Here is a 25,019-nt window from a genome sequence, read left to right on the forward strand (position 1 = left end):
ATTCTCCGAGGGGTCCCAGATTGCGAGAGGGCGCAGGCCAGTCAGAGTGACCCGACTGGTGCACGATCAGGGCCGGGGAGGGACTGTGGGAGGGCTCCAGGGCGTTGTCGGCCTGTTTCGCCCAGTCCCGATCAGCGGGACCCCAGCAGCAAGCTAACCTACTGATCGGTGCGTCTGCCCCTGGTAGTCAGTGTGCATTATAGTGACTGGTCGAATGGTCGAACGCTTAGAATATGAGGCTTTTATTATATAGGGTGATTGTTACAGTAACACAAAAGTATTTCAGCATAAAAGGAAGTAAAAGACTTCTGGGTCACTAGCAGGATTATTATAGGGACAAATGTGTTTCAGCTCATCAATCCAGTAACAATGCTGGCACCATTCCTGCCATTTTGAATCTATCAAATATATATATATATATATATATATATATATATATATATATATATATATTTTAATATATTTTATTGATTTCTTACAGAGAGGAAGGAAGAGGGATAGAGAGTTAGAAACATTGATGAGAGAGAAACATCGACCAGCTGCCTCCTACACACTCCCTATTGGGGACGTGCCCGCAACCAAGGTACATGCCCTTGACCAGAATCAAACCCGAGACCCTTCAGTCCGCAGGCCAACGCTCTTGCCAATGAGCAAAACCGGTTAGGGCTCAAATATATTTAATGTTAACACGTGCATGTTCCATTTGCATATTACTATTTTACTAACTCCTATCAATTCTTGAAGGTCAACAATTAGGAATTAAATTGATGCTACAGGAATACAAAAATGACTTTTAATTTCCAAATCTTTCACATACTGTTCCCCACCATCCTTCCTGGCTGGCTGACAAGTCAAAAGAGGCTCCTGCTATTCTCACCAGCACTGGGAACATGGAGTTCAATGAGCTGGGCATTCAGGGGCCACAAAGGCGAATACAAGGCCTACATACAGAGAACCAACACACACAAGCACATAGCATTCCCACACTGGCAGAGGACAAAGCCTACTTCATTAAGCATCTCCCACTGGCAATGAAGAACTGGAAGCTCTGTACAAGCTGGGAGGCAACAGCACACAAGGGTTCCCACTCACTATTTTCTTTTGTATGTCTTATAACCAGAGTCAGGCAGACTGTTACTTACAGGTTTTGTTCCTTGTGCTGGCCCTTGAAGCATCGTCTCTTGGTTCCAGAGCCACTCTTCTAGACTCGACTCTGTTGTGGGGCACAGACTCTGCAGATTGCTGGCTGATGCTGCTCTAAGAAGAGTAAATTAGCCCAGCCGGTGTGGCTCAGTGGTTGAGCATTGACCTATGAACCAGGAGGTCATGGTTTGATTCCTGGTCAGGGCACATGCCTGGGTTGCGGACTCGACCCCCAGTGTGGGGCGTGCAGGAGGAAGCCGATCAAGATTCTCTCTCATAACTGATAATTTCGCTCTCTCCCTCTCCCTTCCTCTCTGAAATCGATAAAAATATATTTTTAAAAAATATGTATTTTTTTAAAAGAATAAAGTTTTCACATACACACTCACACACAAACACATGTACATTCAGAGATACACAACACAATACAAGCCACACACACATTTACTCAGAGACATCCACATACATGCCACACATACCCACACATACATGTATACTCAGATACACATCACATATATGCAGCACATACATGCACACTCAGAGACACACACACACATAAATGTATACTCGAGACACACCACACATACACCACATACACACAAAGGCACTAGATACACTTGAACAGTCGCTCCATAATATGGGGGAAGGGAAGCAGGACAACTTTTTTAACTTGGAATTTTAATTATGTACATAAATAGCAACATGAGAACAATAAGTTCAAAGGCATGTACATTATCTGGAGGTGAAAAGATTTCAGGTTAGTCCCTTTGTAGTATGACATCACCCAAGGTAACACTGGGGCCTGTTTACTACATTCAATAATGACATCTCTTCCATTTTTCTGTAGAAACACTGGTTTATTGTATGGAGTTTCCAATGTTTACCTATAACTAAAAGAAAAATAACGTAAGTAAACTTTGCCAGAATAAATAAAAACAATGCTACAATTTGCACTTTGAAAATTCTTTAGGTTTACACAGAGAAACCGTAACAAATATTTCCATTAGCATTATACGACCATGAGGCTCATAAGGAGCAAGAGAAAAGCGTAATTATTCTCATTTTATAGACAGGCACTAAATACCAGAAAGGTTTAGTGTTTCATCAATACCACATTCAGATTTTCAACTGGCTGTGTATCTGAGCTAATTAAACAGATGGATGGATTTATAAATAATAAATAAATGCCTAGTCCTGGCTCAATTAGTTGAGTGCCGTCCCATGCACGGAAAGGTGGTGGGTTCCATTCCTCGTCAGGGCACACCCCCAGGTTTGGGGTTCGATCCCCACCTGAGGTGTGTGTGGGAGACAACACATCAATGTTTCCCTCTCACACTAATGTTCTCTCTCTTTCTCCCTAAAAAATCAATTAAAACATTAAATAAATAAATGCTTAAGTGGCACAGCAACTCCCACCTCACCCTTTCTGAAAACTAAACAACTCTATTTTTGTTCATCTGTTGGAGAACATGATTATATTACTGTCAGTCTGACATCTACCTTTCCTCGCCTCACCCCATCATTCTTTTCTGGAATGAGATACACAGCAATTCAGACACACCAAAGGTAAACCGGCTCTTCTCTATAATGCTTTTCCCCCTAGTATGTAAAGGATCTACTTAGCAATTAGAGGTTTATAAATATTTTAGAGGCCAGTGACTACTCCTTTGATCTTCTAAGATAACACCAAAAGTTATTAAATTAAACATGTAAACCACTAGCTTACCTTTTCTATCTCAGTTCATTAATCTGTTTTGGACTTCTCTAAGAATTCAAGAGATTTACTGAACTGCTAAAAACCACAAACTGGAAACAATCTATATTAGTAAGGATTCAATAGATCATGGTAGTCCACACTGGGAAATTATTATGTAGCTAAAGGAGTGACATAGATTCAGAAGTACCAACAAAGAAAATGTACACAATATATTAAGTGAAAAAAGGCAAGTTCATTAATTCAATATAGTTAAACATTGCATGGTCTATGAAGTATTCTTACCAAAAAAAAATTGAACCTAAATCTGATTAAACCTTCAGATCCATCAGTTTATAGGAAATGCACAGAAGAGAGGAACCAGGAGATAAACAAAATGACACTAAATGGATACACGCAGCCACAGCCACATGGGAAATCCTAAGGACAAATAAGTCAAGGTTTTCAACAAATAAATAGCAAGGAAAAATGAGGGAGAAGGAACTATTACAGTTTAAAAGGGGTTTAAGAGACCTATCAGTCAAATACAATGAGCTGATCTTGTTTAGATCCTGATTCAAACAAACCAAGTATAAAAAGTTATTAATGAGACAATCAGGGAAGTCTACATATTGTCTGACTATTTGGATGATATTAAGGAATTAGTGTTAATTTCTTTAAGTGTGATAGTAAAATTGCAATATGTGCCTTCATGGAGTTTTCAGTGTTCTTGTAAAACAATACAAGGAATATGATCTTATTCTGTCAAAAAAACAAAAGTACGCATGGATGCATATTAATAGATAGGGAGAAGGTCTGGATGATATACCACAATATTAACAGAAATTACCTCTGGGAAAGGAATAGAAGGCAAATTTTTTAAAAAAATCTTTTTACAAAAATATGCATCACTTGTATAATTAAAAAAACATCTTGCCCACGCCGGTTTTGCTCAGTGGTAAGAGTGTTAGCACTCGGACTGAAGGGTCTCGGGTTCGATTCCCGGTCAAGGACATGTACCCCAGTTGTAGGTGTGATCCCTGGCCCTGGTTGGGGCACATATGGGAGGCAACTAGTCGATCAGTTTCTCTCACATCGATGTCTCTCTCCCTCCCTCTCTCTTTCTCTCTCTCCCTCTTCTCCCCCCCCCCCACACCCCTTCCTTTTACTCTCTCTAAAAATCAATGGAAAAATATCCTCGGGTGAGAATTAAAGAAAAACAAACATCTCCAATAAAGACCTAAAAAGATAAAGAATGAAATCAAGGTTGTGTATGCCATAAGTTGAACTCTGGCACAGAATATTTTTGGAAAATGAAATGGATATTTACATAGTTTCCTTTATTCCATGTCTCAATGTCCCTGTAGAGAAATATAAGCATATTCAATGTAAAGCAGCGGTTCTCAACCTGTGGGTCGCGACCCCTTTGGGGGTTGAACGACCCTTTCACAGGGGTCGCCTAAGACCATCCTGCATATCAGATATTTACATGACGATTCATAACAGTAGCAACATTACAGTTATGAAGTAGCAACGAAAATAATTTTATGGTTGGGGGTCACCACAACATGAGGAACTGTATTAAAGGGTCGCATTATGAAGGTTGAGAACCACTGATGTAAAGTCTCTGGAGGACAAGTGTGTCTTCCTCACTACTCGCCCTCTAGTCTCTCTTCTAACAGCACATTGGATGCACACTTGGCCCCACTCGCTAGAGATGCTGATTCTGGGTAGGACCTAGGCCTCTGCCTTTTAGTGAGTTGCCTGGATAATTTGTTTGTTTAACAAAATCTGAGAACTGCTGACTTGGGGTTACTATATGAAGGGCTGTGATGTGAAAGCAGATCTGCATTTGTTTCCTGTGACCCCTAACGCAGGATCAGGACCACTGTGTAGGACTTATAAGGAGACATATTTTCACTGAGTATAAGAAACAGCTTCCTAAAAATCAGAACTATGCAAAATGGCTGCTCTGTGGGGTGAGTTTTCTTTTTTTTTATTTTAATAATAGATTTTATTTAACCCAACGTATCCAAAATATCACCATAATTTCAACATGTAATAAGTATAAAATTATTATTATAATATATTGGTTTGAGAGAGAGAGAGAGAGAGGAAGGGAGAGGGAGAGAGAGAAACATCAAGGAGAGAGAAACATTGATTGGCTGCCTCCTGCAGGCCCCCAACTGGGGATGGAACCTGCAACTGGGCATGTGTGTAGGGTGAGTTTTCTATCAGTGAAGGTGAAAAGTGGGAGCACACACTTGAGGCTGGGAATTGGGTCAGATGACCCTTCTCAAATTCAAAGATTATATGACTCTCTGGGTCTCCAAACATAGGGAGACAGCTTGAAAGAGAAAAACCTCAAACCTGGGGTATTTATGAATTTTAAATTGCAGCCATAATATATATATTATGAGAGAGAGAGAGAGAGAGAGAGAGAGAGAGAGAGAGAGAGAGAGAGAGAGAAAGAAAAGGCTACTATGCAAAGTGTCCCCTCAGGAGTTTGACCAGGAGACCGGGAGTTTGATCACTGTTGTTTATTTCTGGAATTTTCCATTTAATATTTTCAGACCACAGTTGACCACAAGTAACTAAAATCACAGAAATCGAAGTTCTGAATAAGGGAGAACTACTTAAATATTTTGCTGTATTTCCTGGGCCTTATCCTCTCAAAAAATGTATCATACTATCACCCTGGCCGGGTAGCTCAGTTGGTTAGAGCATTGTCCCAATACACCAAGGTTGTGTGTTTGATCCCAGTCAGGGCACATACAAGAAGCAAACAATGGGGGGAAAAAGAAGCAATGAATGTATAAATAAGTGGAACAACAAATCATTGTTTTTCTTTCTCCCTTCCTCACTCCCTCCCTGCCTCCTTCCTCTCTCTCCCTAAAATGAATCAATAAAATTTTTTAAAAGTGTATCATACTTTCCTTTTTTCTCCACTTAACAATAATTGTGTACATATTACCATGCAATTAAATGTTACTAAAACATAATAACATTCCTGTTTATGGATATACCATGAGAAGCCATTTTCTTACAGTTGAATATTTAGATTGTTTCCAAATTCCATATGGTCTAATTACCTGGAAATCACAAGTGCTACCATACAATTTTTAATATGTATCCAAAACTAATATAACTAGTGTTTTGTACTTAGTAGGTACTTGATGAGTAAATATTAAATGAATGAAACTAAATGGTAAATTGAGCATAAGACCAGAAGAAATCAAACTGATTTTTCTGACTTCATCTGTCGTCATCTTAAATTTCCCCAGCCTCAGGTTACTCAATCTTTAAAGAAGGAATTAAGTACACCTATGAATTCCTTGTCAATTATGATAATATCTCTATTAAATCTAGAGCTTCTCTACAACAGTGATACATTCAACGAATGTTTAATGAATGAGTATTAGATGAGTACAACTGTACCTACTATAGTGAAGTCTGAAGAAAGAAACTTAAGAAATAATGGCATTTTTCAATTGTTTGAAATCATGTCTAAAAAACCCAGGTACCTCTCAGGAACAAACACCATTATATGCCATGGCACTTAAACCCAGAAATTAAAGATGGAATGAAATACCATCCTGACCCTATGTTTCCACATAAAGTTGAAACTGCTATAATTCATTTATAGAATTGATTAAATTAATTAAAGAGCTCATTTTAGCTGGTGTTAACAATACTAAAATAACCAGAATTTTCCTATTCTTTACCTGATCAAAATGGGCTGAACCTGGAGTATTCTACTTATTTCCAGATGAATTCTTCACATTTCCTGGCTTGTAAAACAAAAAGTAAGAATATTAGTACAGTTTGAAAGGAAATAGTGCCAGTCTTCAGCATCTGGTTGAATCAAACACTAAATATTATAATACAAAGTGACCCAATTCTCAGTAAACTTAAGGAATTACTAAGGCTCCAGGAGGGCCCTGTTGTAAAGAGTGACAGGCACAGAGGGGATCAGGAAATAAAACTCCATCAAAACTCACTATACTAAGTCAGCCAAACAGCCGACTCTATAAAAAATAAAATAAAACCAGCAGTGAAAAGATTACTGGACTACTTCATGTCATAGTCATTGTTAAACAAGGTTTACAACTACAGGGATGCGTCCTGTAGGTATGCCACTCTGTGTATCATCCACCATAGGGGCCAAGTCACAAAACATGTTTATTCTGAAAAAGCTTATAATCAGATCACACCCATTCTGCCTGGCCGCCATCTGGGAACATATAATTAGGTCATGTCATCCATGAGAAGTGATGTAGGAAAGTTTCTAGTGGGAGTTTATGTGCTAAGTGTTTAAGGTCTTACTATCTTTCCTATGTTTTTAAGACTTTAATTTTAGTAAGGCCTGATGTACAGCAAGGATCTGAGCTCTCATGAGGTGGCAACCTGAAAAACATTAGGCTGCAGTTAAGCGGGCAATGGGGCTGTGATTCTGTGGTCTAGACTTGGTGCAGGTTCTCCTACCCATGGGTGAAGGAGGTGGAGGGAGTGAGAAAGCAGAAACATGTGACTAATCCTGTAATTTCAGAGCATGGTTTCTAGGCAACTTCAGGCTTACTGGAGTGTTTGAGAACTGGTCTCTAAGCATGGGGATCATACACCCTGGCTTGCCCAAGTTATACTGGTTTATACCCATTGTCCCAGCATAACAGTGTACCCTTTCACATTCTACAGCAGGGGTGGAAACCTTTTTTCTCCCATGGGCCATTTGGATATTAATAATATCATTGTGGGCCACACAAAATTACCAACTTAAAATTAGCCGCTATATTTGGCCGAACATTTAATTAAACCCTAATGCCTTGGCAGAGCCAGACTGAATGATTTCATGGGCCTTATATGGCCTGAGGGCCGGACATTCCTCACCCCTGCTCTAAAGTACCCTAGTTTGGATGATAAATTATATCATGATCACCAACCATATCTACAGACCATATCCACTTGATGATTAAGTTCTGGGGAACAAAACCATATGTATTGTTTGATGGATCATTATACAATACCCCAGTCTACTTGTTGCTCTGAACAGAGTTCTATAGCATTCACTACCTGTGTGCCTTACTCTATTCCTCCAGAGCCATTCTCTCTCTCCCTCCCTCCCTCTCTCTCTCTCTCTCTCTCTCTCTCTCTCTCTCTCTCTCTCTCTCTCATACGCACACACACTCCCACAGGCCTTCTTGCTGTTGCTCTTTCAATTTGCCAAGCTCTTTTCTGTGATGAGAATTTTGCAAAATGTACCCCTTGACGTAGATTGATCAATCCCAGTTTTTGCCCACCGAAATATAGATCTAGGCTTCCCAGGTCCACTGCCCTTTGGTTTAGATAAGAACATTTTATTCACATTCATAGCACCCAAGAGCTTCCTGATTTGGGTAAATCGTTCACTCATGTTTGAATCTTTCACTAATATATAAGCTTCACGCAGGCACAATACCTTAGGACCTCCTAAAACACCGTATTCGAGCATTTGTATATAAAAAAAGTTTGGGTATGTAATTAATAAACAAGAAAAATTAAAAAGAGACTTATGGAGATGAGATAACTATGTCCAACAATTGGGTGTCATAAAAACTATGGCCCTAGCTGGTTTGGCTCAGTGAAGAGGGCGTCAGCCTACAGACTGGAGGGTCCTAGGTTCGATTCCAGTCAAGGGCACGTGCCCAGGTTGCAGGCTCCATCCCCAGTGGAGGACGTGCTGGAGGCAGCCGTTCAATGATTCTCTCTTATCATTGATGTTTCTATCTCTCTCTCCCTCTCCCTTCCTCACTGAAATAAATAAAAATATGTATTTAAAAAAAAACCCACTATGTGGTTCTCACCCTTGCCAGTGTTCTCAGTGGTTAGAGTGTCAGCCCATGGACCAAAGGGTCCGGGTTTGATTCTGGTTCAAAGGCATGTACCTGGGTTGCAGACCCAATCCCGGCCCACTTGGGGTATGTGCAGGAGGCAACCAATTGATGTGTCTCTCTCACATTGTCGTTTCTCTCTCTTTCTCTCCCCCTCCCTCCCTTCCACTCTCTCTAAATATCGATGGGGAAAAATATTTCCTCTGGTGAGGATTTAAAAAAAAAACACACTATGTGGTTCTCTACCTAGTTAAATATACTTTAGGTCTGATTTACCTTAACACAATGCTTGGCAAGTACTTCTAGTGACATTCTTATATATTCTACTATCTATACTTGCCAGAATCTCAATCTCAAAAATTTAAGAGGCTATGCCCTAACCGGTTTGGCTCAGTGGATAGAGCGTCGGCCTGTGGATTGAAGGGTCCCAGGTACGATTCCAGTCAAGGGCATGTACCCTGGTTGCGGGCACATTCCCAGTAGGGGGGGTGCAGGAGGCAGCTGATTGATGTTTCTCTCTCATCGATGTTTCTAACTGTCTATCCCTCTCCCTTCCTCTCTGTAAAAAAATCAATAAAATATATTTTTTAAAAAAAATTTAAGAGGCTAACTTCATAAGCTTTTTTATCTTTTGGACATTAAGAAAATGAGCACACCTGGCTGGTGAGGCCCAGTGGATTGAGCACTGACCCATGCACCAAGAGGTCACCGGTTCAAATCCCGGTCAGGGCACATGCCCAGGTTGCAGGCTCAATCCCCAGTGCAGGAGGCAGTCAATCAATGTTTCTCATCGACGTTTCTGTCTCTCTCCCTCTCCCTTCCTTTCTCTCTAAAATCAATAAAAACATATTTTTTAAAAAGGAAATGAGCACATATAAACATTTTTCTGGTTGAGGAAAACAATTCTGTTGCTAAGAAAATTTTCTTGTTTGGTTACATATCATTTATAGTATAACAAAGCATGACCGTCAAATATCTCACTAAAGAAATATCTACCCTATTACAAATCAGATCTCTCTTGGCAGAAACCTCCATGATCTCAGAAAAGACAACATTCTAACTTCAAAGGACAGCTTGTGATTTAGCATAAGCCAGAAATGAACTTTTTTGCATTTTCAGACAAATAATTATTTTTAAAAATCTTTATTGTCAAAAGTATTATAGTTGTTCCCTTTTTTTCCTCCATTGACCCCTTCTAGCCCACACCCCAGGCTTTAACCACACTATTTTCTATGTCCATGGGTTCAGAGAAATAATTTTATTTAAAATATTTTACAACTCTATCATTCTCCTTATAATCTAATTTTAATATATATATTAGGTTTCATTGTTCTTTTAGTAATCAATACATTTATTTAACTCAACATATCTAAAATATTATTTCAAGATATAATCAATATAAAAATAATGAGATTGTTTACATTCTTTTTATTTCTATCATGTCTTCTAAATTTGGTGTGAATTTAAACTTATAGCACACTTCAATTCAGACTAGCTACAGTTCAAGTACTCAGTAGCCAGTGGCTGCCATATTGGACTACACAGGGCTGGAGGAATAAGTTAAACAACACAGTGATGGTTAGTTTGATGTGTCAGCTTGGCTAGGCTATAGCAGAAAATTCATGTTTGTCCACAAGCATGAATGATAATTTATATTAGCAAAATTGAAATATTTGTTTTAATCAAAACATTTCTTCCTAACTAGTATGCTCTGCCATGTGAAAAGGGATTTCCAGCCAAATCTCTGAGGTACAGCAGTCCCCCTAAATTTCTGAGTCCCTCACCAGTTGAATTATTTTGATCAATTAATTAACTTCTCCAAAATGCTGTTCCCTCATTTATAAAACTGGGATAGTAAAAGACATATGAAGTCAGAAATAATAACAGGCAAGACTAAAGTGACAGGGATAAATACTTAGATGAAAGAGCCATAAAGAAAGAGAAGCCCTAACCGGTTTGGCTCAATGGATAGAGCGTCAGCCTGCAGACTCAAGGGTTGCAGGTTCGATTCCGGTCAAGGGCATGTACCTTGGTTGCGGACACATACCCAGCAGGAGGTGTGCAGGAAGCAGCTGATCAATGTTTTTCTCTCATCGATGTTTCTAACTCTCTATCCCTCTCCCTTCCTCTCTGTAAAAAATCAATAAAATATATAAAAAAAAAGAGAAGAGAGTTATTAGTATAAAAGTCAGAATGGTAGGTATTTTTGGGTGGAGGAAGAGGACTGAGATTGAGGTGGACTACATGCAGGGGCTTCTGGTTGGCAAAGTTCTCGTTTTTTGTCCTAATGATGATGGGTGCAAGGGTGTTTGCCTTATAGTAATACCCTCAGCTATGAAAAAATTAAGTTGTTGAAGGAAAGCACATTCTTGGGACAACTGGAGAAAACTGAATATGGACTGTATATTAGGTAATGTTCATGTAAAACAGCGAAATGTTAACTTTCCTGAGTACAGTGATGCTATTGTGATTATATGAGACAATGTCCATGTTCTTTAGAAATACGTGCTGAATTAGATATGAGTGGAAAGTGCAATGACATCTACAACTAACTCTCAAATGGCTCAGAAAAGCTCAAGTGTGTGTGAGCACCCGCGCATGTGTCAAGAAAATAAAGCGACTGTAGCAAAGTATTAATTGGTGAATCTAAGGGAGGGGTATAGTCATTGTATTCTTCCTGCAACTATTCTGTAGTTTTGAGAATTTTTCAAAATAAAAATTGGGGGATAAAGTAAAACCACACATACACCCACAAACTATTTTAAAGTCAGCCAACCGGCAGAAATGGAAACCACTTTAGAAACCTACTTGGAGCCACCTAGTAAAATTGATGTGCAGACCCTATGAATCAAGAATCCAAGCCTTATAAAACTCTTAATAAACCATGACACAGGTACAAAAACGCTTACAGGTCTGTGTGCAACAACAATACAATGAAAACCACCCAACCAGCCATCAACATGGGCATTTTCCATCAAAGAAATATTCCATAGCAGTGAAAATGAAGCAGCTACAGCCCTGTATAGCCAATGAACATAATGTTAAGGGAACAAAACAAGTTAAAAATGACATATAGTAAGACTCCCTCTAGATAAACTATGTATTTATTTATATTTTGATAAATATATGGTATCCCCAAAAATGTAAACATACACTTTGAATAATTACAAATGCAGTGTTTATTAAAATACATTTTTCATTTTCAAAATTGAGCTATCAGCTGTTAAATTTTGTATACAATTTTTTTTAATTGACTTTTAGAGAGAGGGGAAGGGGGAGGGATAGAGAGACAGAAACATTGATAAGAGAGGAACATCATCTATCAGCTGCCATCTGCATGCCCCCTACTGGGGATCGAGCCCACAACCCAGGCATGCACCCCAACGGGGAACCCAACTGTGACCTGTTTCATGGGTCGACACTCAATCACTGAGCCACACCAGCTAGGCAAGTGTCCCCCAGTTTCCATCAAAGAGATAGTTCCTGGGCCCTAAAAGATTTCTGTTCCAGGGTAGGTTAAATCTTTGTTCTTGTTAATAAAACAAAAAAAGACACTGAAACTCACAAAATCAAATAAGAGGAGGGCAAAGGAATCAATAAAAAACAAAGGCATTTCTTTATCAAATAATTCCTGAAATCTAAGTATATCAAATCTTGGATTAGAGCCTTGTGCTATTTTTTCATTTAAAACTTGCGCTAAATGTTTAGGTGATCATCATTGACTTTATTACCTTTTATTGAGAACAAATGGCTGTTAAGAAAATTATGTTTTGAGAATAAACAAATGGAAGAACATGAGTTCTCCATGACTCGGAAGAGAGCAAGGGCTTAAAAAAACAAACAAGAGAAAGAAATGCAGAGCAACCATGAACTAATTAAAGATTTTTACTATCACACTCCCCTTACTATCTCACTCCCCAACGCAAGCATATAAATTTGAGTAGCTTTAAAATCTAACATTTTCCAATTATCATAAAATGCTGGCCTGTTTGACTTGCATTCCAATTATGGTCCCATTGCTTGTGCGCTGGGCTGAATCAGAACAGAGAAAACTATTTCCAATTGAGAGGCTCCAGAGGAACCCCGCTTGGCTTTGATGTGCATGTGTTGGCCTGACCACACAGAAAACACGCACAACTGAGGCTGAGTTTCACTTTTCACACTTCTTTCTAGGGCTGTGTATAGCTTCCCTGACATTCTCGTATTTTCTTTCCCATATAAAAATCAGTGTGGACTTGAGGAATTTTTAAAACAGGAAAGGAAGCTTCTAAAGAAAATGTCAGAGAAATGAAAGTAAAACAATGAGTGTTTAGTCTTTAAAAGGGATTACCAAAGGGCATTTGATATTAATACAGAACTTCCTACTCAAGAGCTGGTTTAAATAGGCTCAATAGAGATTAATTCCTTTAGAAACCAGTACAAAAATTTGTCAAGATTTCACTGGAAGTGGTGATGGCCAGAGGACGGAGAGCAGAGGTAGGTAAGGGGGGGGGGGGGTGATGGAGACATCTGTAATAGTGTCAATAATTTTAAAAAAGCATTCAAATACAAAAAAAAGATTTCACTGGAAGATTATTTATGTATACAATGAGGAGGGCTTATAAATTTATTCTATAACATTACTTCCAAATTACCAAATTCTGGTTTTTAATTTTGAGATATTTATATTTTTATTGTGATTTGAGATGATAGTAGTCAAAATTAACTTCCTTCAATTTACAATGCAGAAGTTATGCTAATATAAGAAGTCTAATTCTTCCTTAGCAAGCTGTGCCTCTGAGTGCCTGAAGGAGACATGATGTCTTGTTCTGTGCTCATTCTTATCAGGAAAAGAGAAAATTCCAGTAAACATGGGCAACATCTATTAGCTATATGGCTGTAAGAAAAGATAAACGATGACACCTCCTTATAGTTATGCAACCTCTGCCACGTGTCCATCAGCCAGATAGATAATCTTGCCTGTAGCTGAGGTACAGCATTGCTAGAGGAAAGAACAGGAGCTCATGGCAGGTAAAACAGCAAGAGGAGACTCGGTTATATGTCTTTGGCCTAGCAGCACAAATGTTCCCTTCCCATCCAGTTTTGATAAAACTTTCAGACACTATGCTACAATCTAATTAAACAAATTATTAATATAATACAATGGCAATTATGGTATAAGACTGCTGTGGAATGCATTTTATGGTTACCATCTATTCAGACCTGCTGATAATAAGGAAAAGCATAGAAGTTCTATTGCTTCACCACTAATGGTCACCAGAGAATCTGAGTAAGAGGTCAAATAAATAAACAGAAAAAGGCAAGATTGAACAACAGGGTTATCAAGAATTTTACAAAATCCTAGAGCAGGAGTGGGGAACCTTTTTTTCTGCCAAGAGCCATTTGGATATTTATAACATCACTCATGGGCATACAAAATTATCAACTTAAAAATTAGCCTGCTATATTTGGTCAAACTTTTAATTTATTCAGCCCTAATGCCTTGGCAGGGCCAGACCAAATGATTTCTCGGGCCTTATATGGCCCACAGGCCAGATGTTCCTCACCCCTGCTCTAGAGAAACCACATATTTAAACCAAAAGGAAGATAATGAAAAAGGTCTTTCTTACCTTTTGAAAGTTCTCTTTCCACAAATCTTCTACAACTATGTATCCTCGTAAACCCCAGTCATATAATTTCTCCCCACTGACCTTGAAACAAAATAGAAAAGATCCACTGCTAGTCAGTACATGACTGGTAAGGAATAGAATTTTCCACTTTCCTGTTTCCAATAGAACTATATTTAAGCATATGATCACCACAGAAGTCTGGAAACATACATACACATTAAAACTGTGCAACATGAGCAAATAAAAAATAGTAAGAGGGATAGAACAAGAAGAAAAATACTTTGCTGTGTGTAGTTATTTAAAATAATCTGCCATCAATTAGGTGTATATTGCAAACTTTCATAATTTCAAGGGGAAAAAATGTAGATCACTGCTGACATGGGAAATTCCTGAAAATCAGACACAGAAAGAAGGCTTCTACCTACCACATCTAGCACATAACAGCCAATCAAAGTCACACTGCCAAGCTGAAAATCAATCACTCATGTTAGGGGCTTAGGTAAAAAACTGGAGAACCCAATGAAGATGCTCTCAGTCTTCCCAGGTCCCTTAAAATATAAAGTCTTCAAGTTTCTACAGGGATTTTGCCTCCTGATCCAAAATCCTTTCTACAACATCCCGAGATGTAGGCCCCAGAGTCAGAGAATATTTAGCGGTCAGGGAGTTCACTACCTAAAAGGCACTTGTCCACCTTTGGCTAGATTTAATGGTTGGAAATTTTTAAAAAAATTATTGAGCTTTCTTAAAAAAAAAAAAAAAAAAGCTTCCAGTAATTTGCACTCATTGATCCTGTTTATGACAAAGAATGTTGATTACTCTTCCACATGACAGTAATTCAAATTTTCAGAAAACAGTTATTATTCTCTTCCTAATTTTTGTAATAATTTCTCCATATATAGCATTTTAGTTTACAAAGCACATTCACATGAATTATCTCTATTCTATACACAGTGCTAGTAAATCCAGTGGTAGTTGTAACATGCTGATTTCTTACAAGTTATATTCTTCCAGGTGCTCCAACCATTCTTAAAATATATGATATGATTCTCGGACCCACAGGGAGACATGTCAAACATTTACCACGTATATGACACTTTCTGGTGTTATAAATTTCTGAGAGGAAAATAACATTCACCATCACTTTAAGGGTTTTCTATGGTACTTTCATCCAAACACTACTGAACAGAAAACAGAATGTAGATTAAGAGGTTTGTCCAAAGTCAGACTATTCATAGAAAAACACACAAAACTTAAACTATGAAATAGGAACCAAATGACACTAAAACGATATCAGAAAATCTTTTTCAATCACTGATATTTGTTTTGTTTTGGTTTTTTTTGTGTTTTTTTTTAATATATTTTATTGATTTTTTACAGAGAGGAAGGGAGAGAGATAGAGAGTTAGAAACATCGATGAGAGAGAAACATCGATCAGCTGCCTACTGCACATCTCCTACTGGGGATATGCCCGCAACCCAGGTACATGCCCTTGACCGGAATCGAACCTGGGACCTTTCAGTCTGCAGGCCGACGCTCTATCCACTGAGCCAAACCGGTTTCGGCTGTTTTGTTTTACTGAGGCAAAATAAGCATGACATAAAATTTACCATTTTAACCATTTTAGGTGTACAATTTGGTGGCATTAAATATATTCACAATGTATGCAACCATCATCACTATCCATTTCTGGAACTTTTTCAACATCCCAAACAGATCATTAACGCTTTATACCTAGTGAAAATAAAGTTGTTTTGTTCTGACTTACCCTAGGTACAAAATAAAAGACAAAACTCCTTCCCACTGACTTTAAAAATAAATTAGAATACAACTGAGATTTGCATCCTACTATCTTGGTTGTGAACACAAAATATATTTTTCAACATATGCTGTGGCATATAGGATTTTTTAAAAGTCTTTTACTCAGAGGGCAGCCACCTGTGCCTGTCAATCAGCAGTCAGGCCCACCCTATCCATTTACTGTTTAAACCATAGCAGATTGACATGATGTTAGATTATTTTTATGACCTAGAGCAGACAGAGTGTTCCTGAGCTGGGGCTGAAAGACAGAGGAACATAAACTGTCTGCCTTCAGGGCTTCAATAAAAAATGTCAACACCATGCTAGAGAGATCTTACTGGAATTTTCCACCAAAGTCATCAATTTCCCGTAACTGGAATCACTAGGGTCCCATCTACAACTGCAGCACAATCCAGGAATCTACACTCAATCCTGTCACGAGGACTCCAGGGAGCTCAGTGTCATGTCAGCCTGGCTCAGAGCCCTCAGTGCCCATTTCTGGTGGCAGCACTGCTCCTCCTCCTAGGACGAGTCTCCGTGTGATACGCAAGTTCTGGCAACTGATCCCTGTCTCCATCAGCTGTCCAGGAACTCAAAACCTACAGGTTGCTTCGTTCTTGTCAATTTTCCAAGGAACACCATGTCTAGAGTCCCACTACGTTCAGACATCACTGCCCCAAAGTAATCTAGTTTGTATCAGTGGTTCTCAAACTTCATATAGATTAAAATCCCCTGGTGGCTTACTAAAACACAGATTGCTAGCCCTAACTCTCAGTGCCTGAGTCAGTAGGTCTGGGTTGGGGCCTAAGAATTTGCATTTCTTTCTCCAACTTTAAAAACATTTCATTTGCCAAAACCAGTTTGGCTCAGTGGATAGAGCGTCGGCCTGCGGACTGAAGGGTCCCGGGTTCGATTCCAGTCAAGGGCATGTACCTGGGTTGCGGGCGTATCCCCAGTGGGAGATGTGCACGAGGCAGCTGATCGATGTTTCTCTCTCATCGATGTTTCTAACTCTCTATCTCTCTCCCTTCCTCTCTGTAAAAAATCAATAAAAAAAAAAAATCAATAAAATATATTTAAAAAAAAACAAAACAAAAAAAAAACCATTTCATTTATTTTTATCCAAAGAATGGGTTTCTCTTGCCCTGGCCGGTGTGGCTCAGTTGGTTGAGCATCATCCTGTGCACCAAAGGGTCACCGGTTCAATTCCCAATCAGGCCACTTGCCCAAGTTGCAGGTTTGATCCCTGGTTGAGGCAACTGATCGATATTTCTCTCTCTCCCTCTCCCTTCCTTTCTGTAAAATCAATAAAAAAATACTTTTTAAAAAATAGTAATTTAAAAAAATGTGTTTAAAAAAAAAGAATACGTTTATCACAAAAATTTGATAACCACACCACCAACCGCAGCAAAGTCTATAGAGTTACACTGACGGGGGAGTGTTCCCTGGGTATTTCCATGTCAGCAGAGGTCATAAAGGAGGAAAAGAGTAAAAGAAAAAATACTCAAACAATCCAAAACCCATGGTGACGTTGGGAGAGACACAACATGACACCTTCTGTCTTCTCTCATTGTCAGCTTCAGGTGTATTTCAGCAGAATCAAATATGATTTAACTTGTGTAAACTCTTCATATCAACTCTAGGTCATTAACTGTACCCTGTTAGCAGCAATCAGCACAGTGGACTACTATTTTCAAAAACCAGTTAAGATGAACATAGAAGAAACCTCACTTGGTTGTCCATTAATAATCCAGTGCACTTAACTGGCAAGTTATTAAACTAAGCAGCACCTGGAGTGCTGGTTTTAAAGGTTGTATGGAGGGGAACCCTCAGACTTAGCCAGCTGTCCTAAGCCAGACAGAGCCTCCATGTTTATGTAGGATCACTGCAATTTGTAGACAAAAGGCATTTTTCATTTGTCCACATGGATGATTCCTGCAGGTTCCATAAGAATTTGCATTTCTAACAAGTTCCCTGGTGATCCTGATATTGCTGGTCCAGGGATCAGCTGTTATGGACTAAATTATGTGCCCTAAAAATTCATATGTTGAAGTCCTACCCCACAACATAACTATACTTAGAGATAGGGCCTTTTAATGTTAAATGAGGTTTACAGTGTACAGTGAAAAGGCCACGTTAAGACACAGCAAGAAGGCGGCCATCTGCAAGCCAAGGTGCGAGGCCTCAAGAGAAACCAACCTTGCGGACACCTTGATCTTGGTCTTCCATCCTCTATAACTGTGAGAAAATAAATTTCTATATTTAAGCCCCACAGTCTGTAGTGTTTTGCTATGGCAGCTCGAGCTAACAAAGACATCAGCTGTAGCCATCCATGTTGCCTGCCACTGTATTCTACTTGCCAGCATGCCATCAAGCTAAGGCCTGAAGAATGAGAAAGGAGTAGCCAACTGAGAGCCCTGAGAGCAGTGCTCCCAGCAGACGGGACTGCACTCCCTGAAGTACCTAGCAAGGGAAGCGAGGCCAGCTCCAGGACCAGGGAGAAGGCACAAAGGGCCGAGCACAGGCCCAGGCCTGCAACTCCAAGGAGGGCGCTGTGGCCTGAGACACCTGAACTGAGAATGACCCATAAATATCAACTTTGAAATTTGAGTCTCTAGACTTCCATGTCAACATGCAAAAAAAGGATCTTAAGGTGTTTTTTTAATTAATATCCAAATTACTGTATATTTTCTGAATAATGACATGATTGAAAGGAGAGCCAGAGCTGAAGTACATAGTGGAGAACATTTAAATTTGCTCTATTCATTTATATGTGCAAATAAACTTTAGTCTGGTGTTATAAAAGCTATAAAATAAAAGTAAGCAGTAAACCCATACATACATAAGCAAGAATAAAGGACAGCTTAACTTACTGGGTCTAACTTACCTGGACAAATACGATGGCTTGTTGTGGATAATAAAGCGAGGCAGCTAATCCCATGAAACCAGGTGGATACACCAGCTTCTTTATTTTTGAACCTATTAAATAAAAGGTCCACCTTTACCATCACAATTTGCCTGTATATCTAATACTGAATAAAATTTCTTTGGTCCTAAGATTGACAGAAAAATGTACCTACTAATATCAAACATAAAAAAGGACCACCGTATGCCCTGGCTGGTTTGGCTCAGTGGATAGAGCGTCGGCCTGCAGACTGAAGGGTCCCGGGTTCGATTCCCGTCAAGGGCATATACCTTGGTTGCAGGAACATCCCCCGCGAGGGGTGTGCAGGAGGCAGCTGATCGATGTTTCTCTCTCATTGATGTTTCTAACTTACTATCCCTCTCCCTTCCTCTCTGTAAAATATCAATAAAAAAATATATTAAATAAATAAGAAAAAAGGACCACCACATTTTCGCAGCTTCAGTGCAATAGAATTCACACAACTTACCTGTTCAAAGTGTTTTAAAGTGTACAATTCAGCTTTTAGTTATTCAGAGAGGTGTGCAACAATCACCACAATTAATTTTAGAATATTTTCATCACCCCCAAAAGAAACCCACATCCATTAGCAGTTGCCCCCAATTCCCCCATCACTCCCAGTCCTGGGGAACCACTAATCTACTTTCTATCTCTAAGGATTGGCCTAGTTAGATATTTCATATAAGTGAATTATATAATATGTGGTCCTTGTGACTGGCTTCTTTCATCAGTGCAATGTTTAAGAGAACCACCATTTTCAAGGAAGCAGGAAAAAAGATTGTTTTGAAAAGAAAAACCACATGAAATTTTGGTTTCTAAGGTGTATGTTCTTTTATAGTAAACTGAATTCCTACTTACATACCGAACACAAGCATTCCTCTCCTCTCCTTTCTAATACTCCGTGGTAATAACAGTATAAGAAGAAAATACAGATAATAAACCCACAACAAAGAGGAAATGTGTGGAGGGGGCACCGACAGATAAGAAGTATCAACCAATTTTTAGAAAATGGAGAGTGCGCCCAGCTGTTACATAAGACTGGAGAAAAACCAAGACACTTAGAGAAATGGAGCTATACTTTATTATTATTATGCACGGGCCCAGAGAAAAATGTCTTTCAAATTCTGAGCAAAAAAACATGGAGGAAGCTTTCCCTATTTATGCTTTTTCCAGTTCTTTGTCGCCCAAATAAGGGTTTTTCCAGTCCCCTTTGCAAGTTCTTAAAGAGTCCCATGTGCTGTGGCCTTGAGACCACAACTAAAGGCCTGGCCTGGCACCAGCAATGATAACTCCATCTGGGGATAGCTTATGGCCTCTCTGGAACGGGAGTAAACAGGTCTTGCAGGATCAGACAATTAAAGGGGCAGTGGCTAAAGTCCAGCCGTGGGCAAACTACAGCCCGCGGGCCGCATCCGGCCCATTTGAAATGAATAAAACTAAAAACAAAAAAAAAAGACCATACCCTTTTATGTAATGATGTTTACTTTGAATTTATATTAGTTCACACAAACACTCCATCCATGCTTTTGTTCCGGCCCTCCGGTCCAGTTTAAGAACCCACTGTGGCCCTCGAGTCAAAAAGTTTGCCCACCCCTGGGCTAGACTATAGGCTAATAAGAATGTGCATTAGGTTAATGGCACATATTCAGACTGCTAGTCCCCAGAAATGTCTCATTTTCCCCATCACAGCCAGCATGGCTCAGTGGTTGAGCATTGATCAATGAACCAGGAGGTCACGGTTTGATTCCCAGTCAGGGCACATGGCCTGGGTTGCAGGCTCGATCCCCAGTGTGGGGCGTGCAAGAGGCAGCCGATCAATGATTCTCTCTTATCATTGATGTTTCTATCTCTCTCTCCCTCTCCCTTCCTCTCTGAAATCAATAAAAATATATTTTAAAAAAAGAAAGAAAATGAAGAGTGGACGGAAGCAAGAGGACACACAGCCCTGAAGTCCTGAGGAGAGAGGGGCTGTAGCACAGGAGGGAGCAGGATGTCCCAGCAGCCCAGATATGGCAGGTATTATGGAAGGTGGAGAGGGCAATCAGGGGTCAAGACATGGGTGTAGCCCTGGGCGGTTTGGCTCAATAGATAGAGATTAGCCTGGGGAATGAAGGATCCCAGGTTCAATTCAGGTCAAGGGCATGTACCTTGGTTGCAAACTCCATGGGACCCATGGCCCCAGTCCGGGCGGGTGTGGGAGGCAACCAATATTGTCTCTCTCCCCTCCCTTCCAATCTCTCTAAAACAGTGGTTCTCAACCTTCCTAATGCCACGAACCTTTAATACAGTTCCTCAGGTTGTGGTGACCCCAACCATAAAATTATTTTCGTTGCTGCTTTATAACTGTAATTTTGCTACTGTTATGAATCGTAATGTAAATATCTGATATGCAGGATGTATTTTCATTGTTACACATTGAACATAATTAAAGCATAGTGATTAATCACAAAAACAATATGTAAATTATATATGTGTTTTCCAATGGTCTTAGGCGACCCCTGTGAAAGGGTCGTTCGACCCCCAAAGTGTCGCGACCCACAGGCTGAGAACCGCTACTCTAAAACATCAATGGAAAAATATCCTTGGATGAGGATTAACGAAACAAAACAAAACAAAAGACGGGTATAAATTCAAGTCCTGTGCATGGAACAGTTGACCTTCTCCTTCCCCGACACCAGCCCAGCGCAAAACTGCCTGTGGCCAGGCATCTCTCCAGGCAAAAATTTAAAAAGGATGGAATGGCGCAGCTAGTGTGGTTTAGTGGTTGAGCGTCGACCTATGAACCAAGAGGTCCCAGTTCGATTCCTGGTCAGAGCACAAGCCTGGGTTATGGGCTCAATCCCCAGTGTGTGGTGTGCAGGAGGCAGCTAATCAATGATTCTCTCTCATCCTTGGTGTTTCTCTCTCTCTCTCTCTCTCTCCCTTCCTTTCTGAAATCAATAATAAAAAATATATTTTTAAAAGTGGATGAGTTGTCTGTAAAGAAATGCCATAGATTTTTGTTGAGAACCAAGATATGTGGTGTAGTGCGCACATACATGTGAGTGCCTGAGAGTAGATAGAGCCTTCCTCACTCAGGCACTAAGGGTAGGCACCTCCCATATTAAGGTCAGTTTCCATTCAGCTCATCCCGAGGTAGAACCTGCCTGCCAGCAAGCCCCATCTATACCCAAAAAGTTCCTATTGGCATTTCAATCGCTTTGCTCTTAAACATGACTGTACAACCAAGGATCACTAGTCATTTGAGGAAAGCCTGCAATGTAAAAGAGAAAACTGAGATAAGCAAGAAGGAAAAAATGACCCTATAGGAAACAAGAAATTAAAAACAAAACTAAACCTGTAATTAAGTATCATCAAATAAATTCAAGAAGCTACTATAAAAAAGTTCTAAGAAAAAGGAACATTCAGAGAACAAGAAAGAGGTCTTGCAAATGGCCAAGTAAAAAAAATCAAAAGGAATAAAATAAAATAAGAATATATACAGGGCTAGTTTAAACAACTTAATTACTAATGCATATAAGTCCGGGAAGGAAAAAGATAAGAGTAAATTTTCAAAGAAATACAAGATACTAGTAGATAGATGCCTTTTTGCAGCTGAAGACTGCAAGCCACCAAAATGCCTAACCAGGAATGAAACAACTATATGTAGTCACAGCACCATGGAAATTCAGAGGACTGCAGATTAGAGAAGCTCCTCAAAGCTTCCAGAAAAAGAAAAAAAAAAAGGAATTACTTCAAAAGGAACAAGCTTCCAGCCTGGCTTCTGACTCTCACATCTGCAACTCCTAAGGTAGAATACGTGGCCTTCAAAGCGTTGATGGAAAACAAACTCTATGCCCAACCACACTATCATTTGGTATGAGGGCAGAACGCAATTTTCAGACCTGCAAGGACTTGGAAAGTTTACCTCCAACATAGGCTTTTTTGAAAGTGACTTAAGTATGTAGTTCAACAGCATGGCAGAGCAAACCAAGGAGATGATGACATGGAACCAGAAAAGGGGGTCACACCCAACAGAGTGTGGAGCCGTGTCCCAAGAAAACAGCTGTGCTGAATGTCAGTCCAGACTGAGAGGATTGCAGCCTGGGGAAAAGGGGAATTGAGCAGGATGGAGAGCTGGGAAAAACCTGAGAATGAGGTTAAGAAAACATGTAGAGGGTGAAACAGGGAAATACACTTGAAATTGACTTGACATGAGAAATAGTCTCCACTGAGAGACACGTGTTTTTACATGGGATGCATATAGATGCTAGTGCGATGTTTATTATTAATACTTACACAGGATAACATATAAAGGCTGTTTATTGGTTTTATATGTGTGTGTGTGTGTGTGTGTGTGTGTATTTTTAAATCCTCACCCAAGGAAATGCTTTTTATTGATTTTAGAGAAAGGAAGGGGGGTGAGGGAGGGAGAGGGAGGGAGAGAGGGAGAGAGGGAGAGAGAGAGAGAGAGAGAGAGAGAGAGAGAGAGAGAGAGAGAGAGACGTTGATGTGAGAAACAACTATCAGTTGCCTCCTATACACACCCAGCCAGACTGGGAATTGAACCCGAAACCCAGGTATGTCCCTGACTGGGAATCAAACCCTTGACCTTTTAGTGCATGGGACGTTTAGTGCTCAACCAACTGAGTCAGGGCTCTAAATTTAATTCTGATATAGATGGGAAGATGGCGCAGAAACTCCAACGAGAGTTCATTTCACAGGTTGGGGGAGTGGCACCAGTGCTGCGTTTCTCCAGATTCTAATATTACCGTTGAGGCATGTACAGCGAAGATTTTTAAAAGTGGAGGAATGGATACCAAACTATAGTGTCTACAGTTATCTTTTATGGGGATTTGATTACAGAGTTCATAAACTTTCTATTTTAGGACATTCTGTAAAATCTGGATTTCACAATCAGTGAATCATCAATTAGTGCATAACAAATTCATTTCATTATAGTGAACGATGTTTTCATCCTTGGTTTTCTATAAATGTTTTATAGTCCATCAATGTAGCGTAGTAATATTTTTATGTTGGCATTTGTTAGCTTTTACTTTTAAGTGTTTAAAAAATTTTATATGCTCAAGGACTAAAGCTACAAAAAATTTATAAATCAAAAAATTTAAAAAATTTCTATGAAATCACTGTTCTATTTACTGTGATTAATAGCCTATTCTTAAGAGTGAAAAATTTAAAAACAGCGTCTCAGGTATGACAGACTTTGGTTAACAAAACTTCACTCTTTCTGTACCAAGAGCAATAGTAACTTGATCAAGTAAATGTGCCTATAAAGGATAACTAATTTTTTTTCAACCAAGAATATATAACTTTTCAAGGTGTTTTTTTTGTGTTTTTTTTACAATTTCTATATATGCTTAAAATCAAATATATTGGAGAAAACAACTGTATCAATTATATATTAAGAAGGCCATACCCAGGATCCAACTCATTCTAAAAACTGGTAAATGAAAAGAACCTAATATGTATCTTCTCTCTCCTTTATGAACTGTTATTTTTTTAATTCACAAAATTGTACCTACCTCTAGCCAAAAGGAGTCCAACAATGCCAGCAAAACCAATAACGCCAAGTCTTGGAAAAAAACCAGGAGGAGCATTTTGGAGAAATTCATAGCTGTCTACAACAGAATCAGACCAGGAAACAGTTCCATAAATTGCCCATTAAAAAACAAACCAAAAAATCTTAAATATAACTAGTATATATAGTATCAGATGCTTTTTAAATAATGTATTCTTGGCTTTCTGCTAATACGCTTCTTTTCAACACATTCTTTTTATATGATAAACATGAAATAAAGGCAACATATAGGCCTATCTGCCATGCCGAAACATGCCTTATGATTTACTACTCACATACCAAGAATCCAATTTCCAAACACTTTTGGTCTGACAACCTACTGACAGTAATGTCAGATTACCTTCATATTCCTAAAGGCTACAGACCAGAATCAACTATTCACACGAGGAGAAATACAAATAGAGATCCT

At 39.3% G+C, this 25,019-nt stretch overlaps 1 protein-coding gene across 2 annotated transcripts in view; it reads right to left on the bottom strand.

The window, feature by feature from the left end:
- Nucleotides 1-1,142: 1,142 nt before the first annotated feature.
- Nucleotides 1,143-25,019, bottom strand: part of APOO (apolipoprotein O) — a 56,433-nt gene continuing 32,556 nt past the window's right edge. Inside the window, exons 5-9 of one of the 2 annotated variants that reach the window (XM_081081233.1) lie at nucleotides 24,555-24,650; nucleotides 18,997-19,088; nucleotides 14,313-14,393; nucleotides 6,562-6,627; nucleotides 1,143-2,033 (exon numbers count right to left, since the gene is read on the bottom strand). In XM_081081233.1, the coding sequence (XP_080937359.1) occupies nucleotides 6,592-6,627; nucleotides 14,313-14,393; nucleotides 18,997-19,088; nucleotides 24,555-24,650 (305 nt within the window). In that variant the 3' untranslated portion in view covers nucleotides 1,143-2,033; nucleotides 6,562-6,591. The remainder of the gene's footprint in view (nucleotides 2,034-6,561; nucleotides 6,628-14,312; nucleotides 14,394-18,996; nucleotides 19,089-24,554; nucleotides 24,651-25,019) is intronic. The other variant, XM_081081234.1, reaches the window with a different exon arrangement.

This window comes from Myotis nattereri, assembly GCF_964212035.1.
Source record: "Myotis nattereri genome assembly, chromosome: X".
NCBI lineage: Eukaryota > Metazoa > Chordata > Mammalia > Chiroptera > Vespertilionidae > Myotis > Myotis nattereri.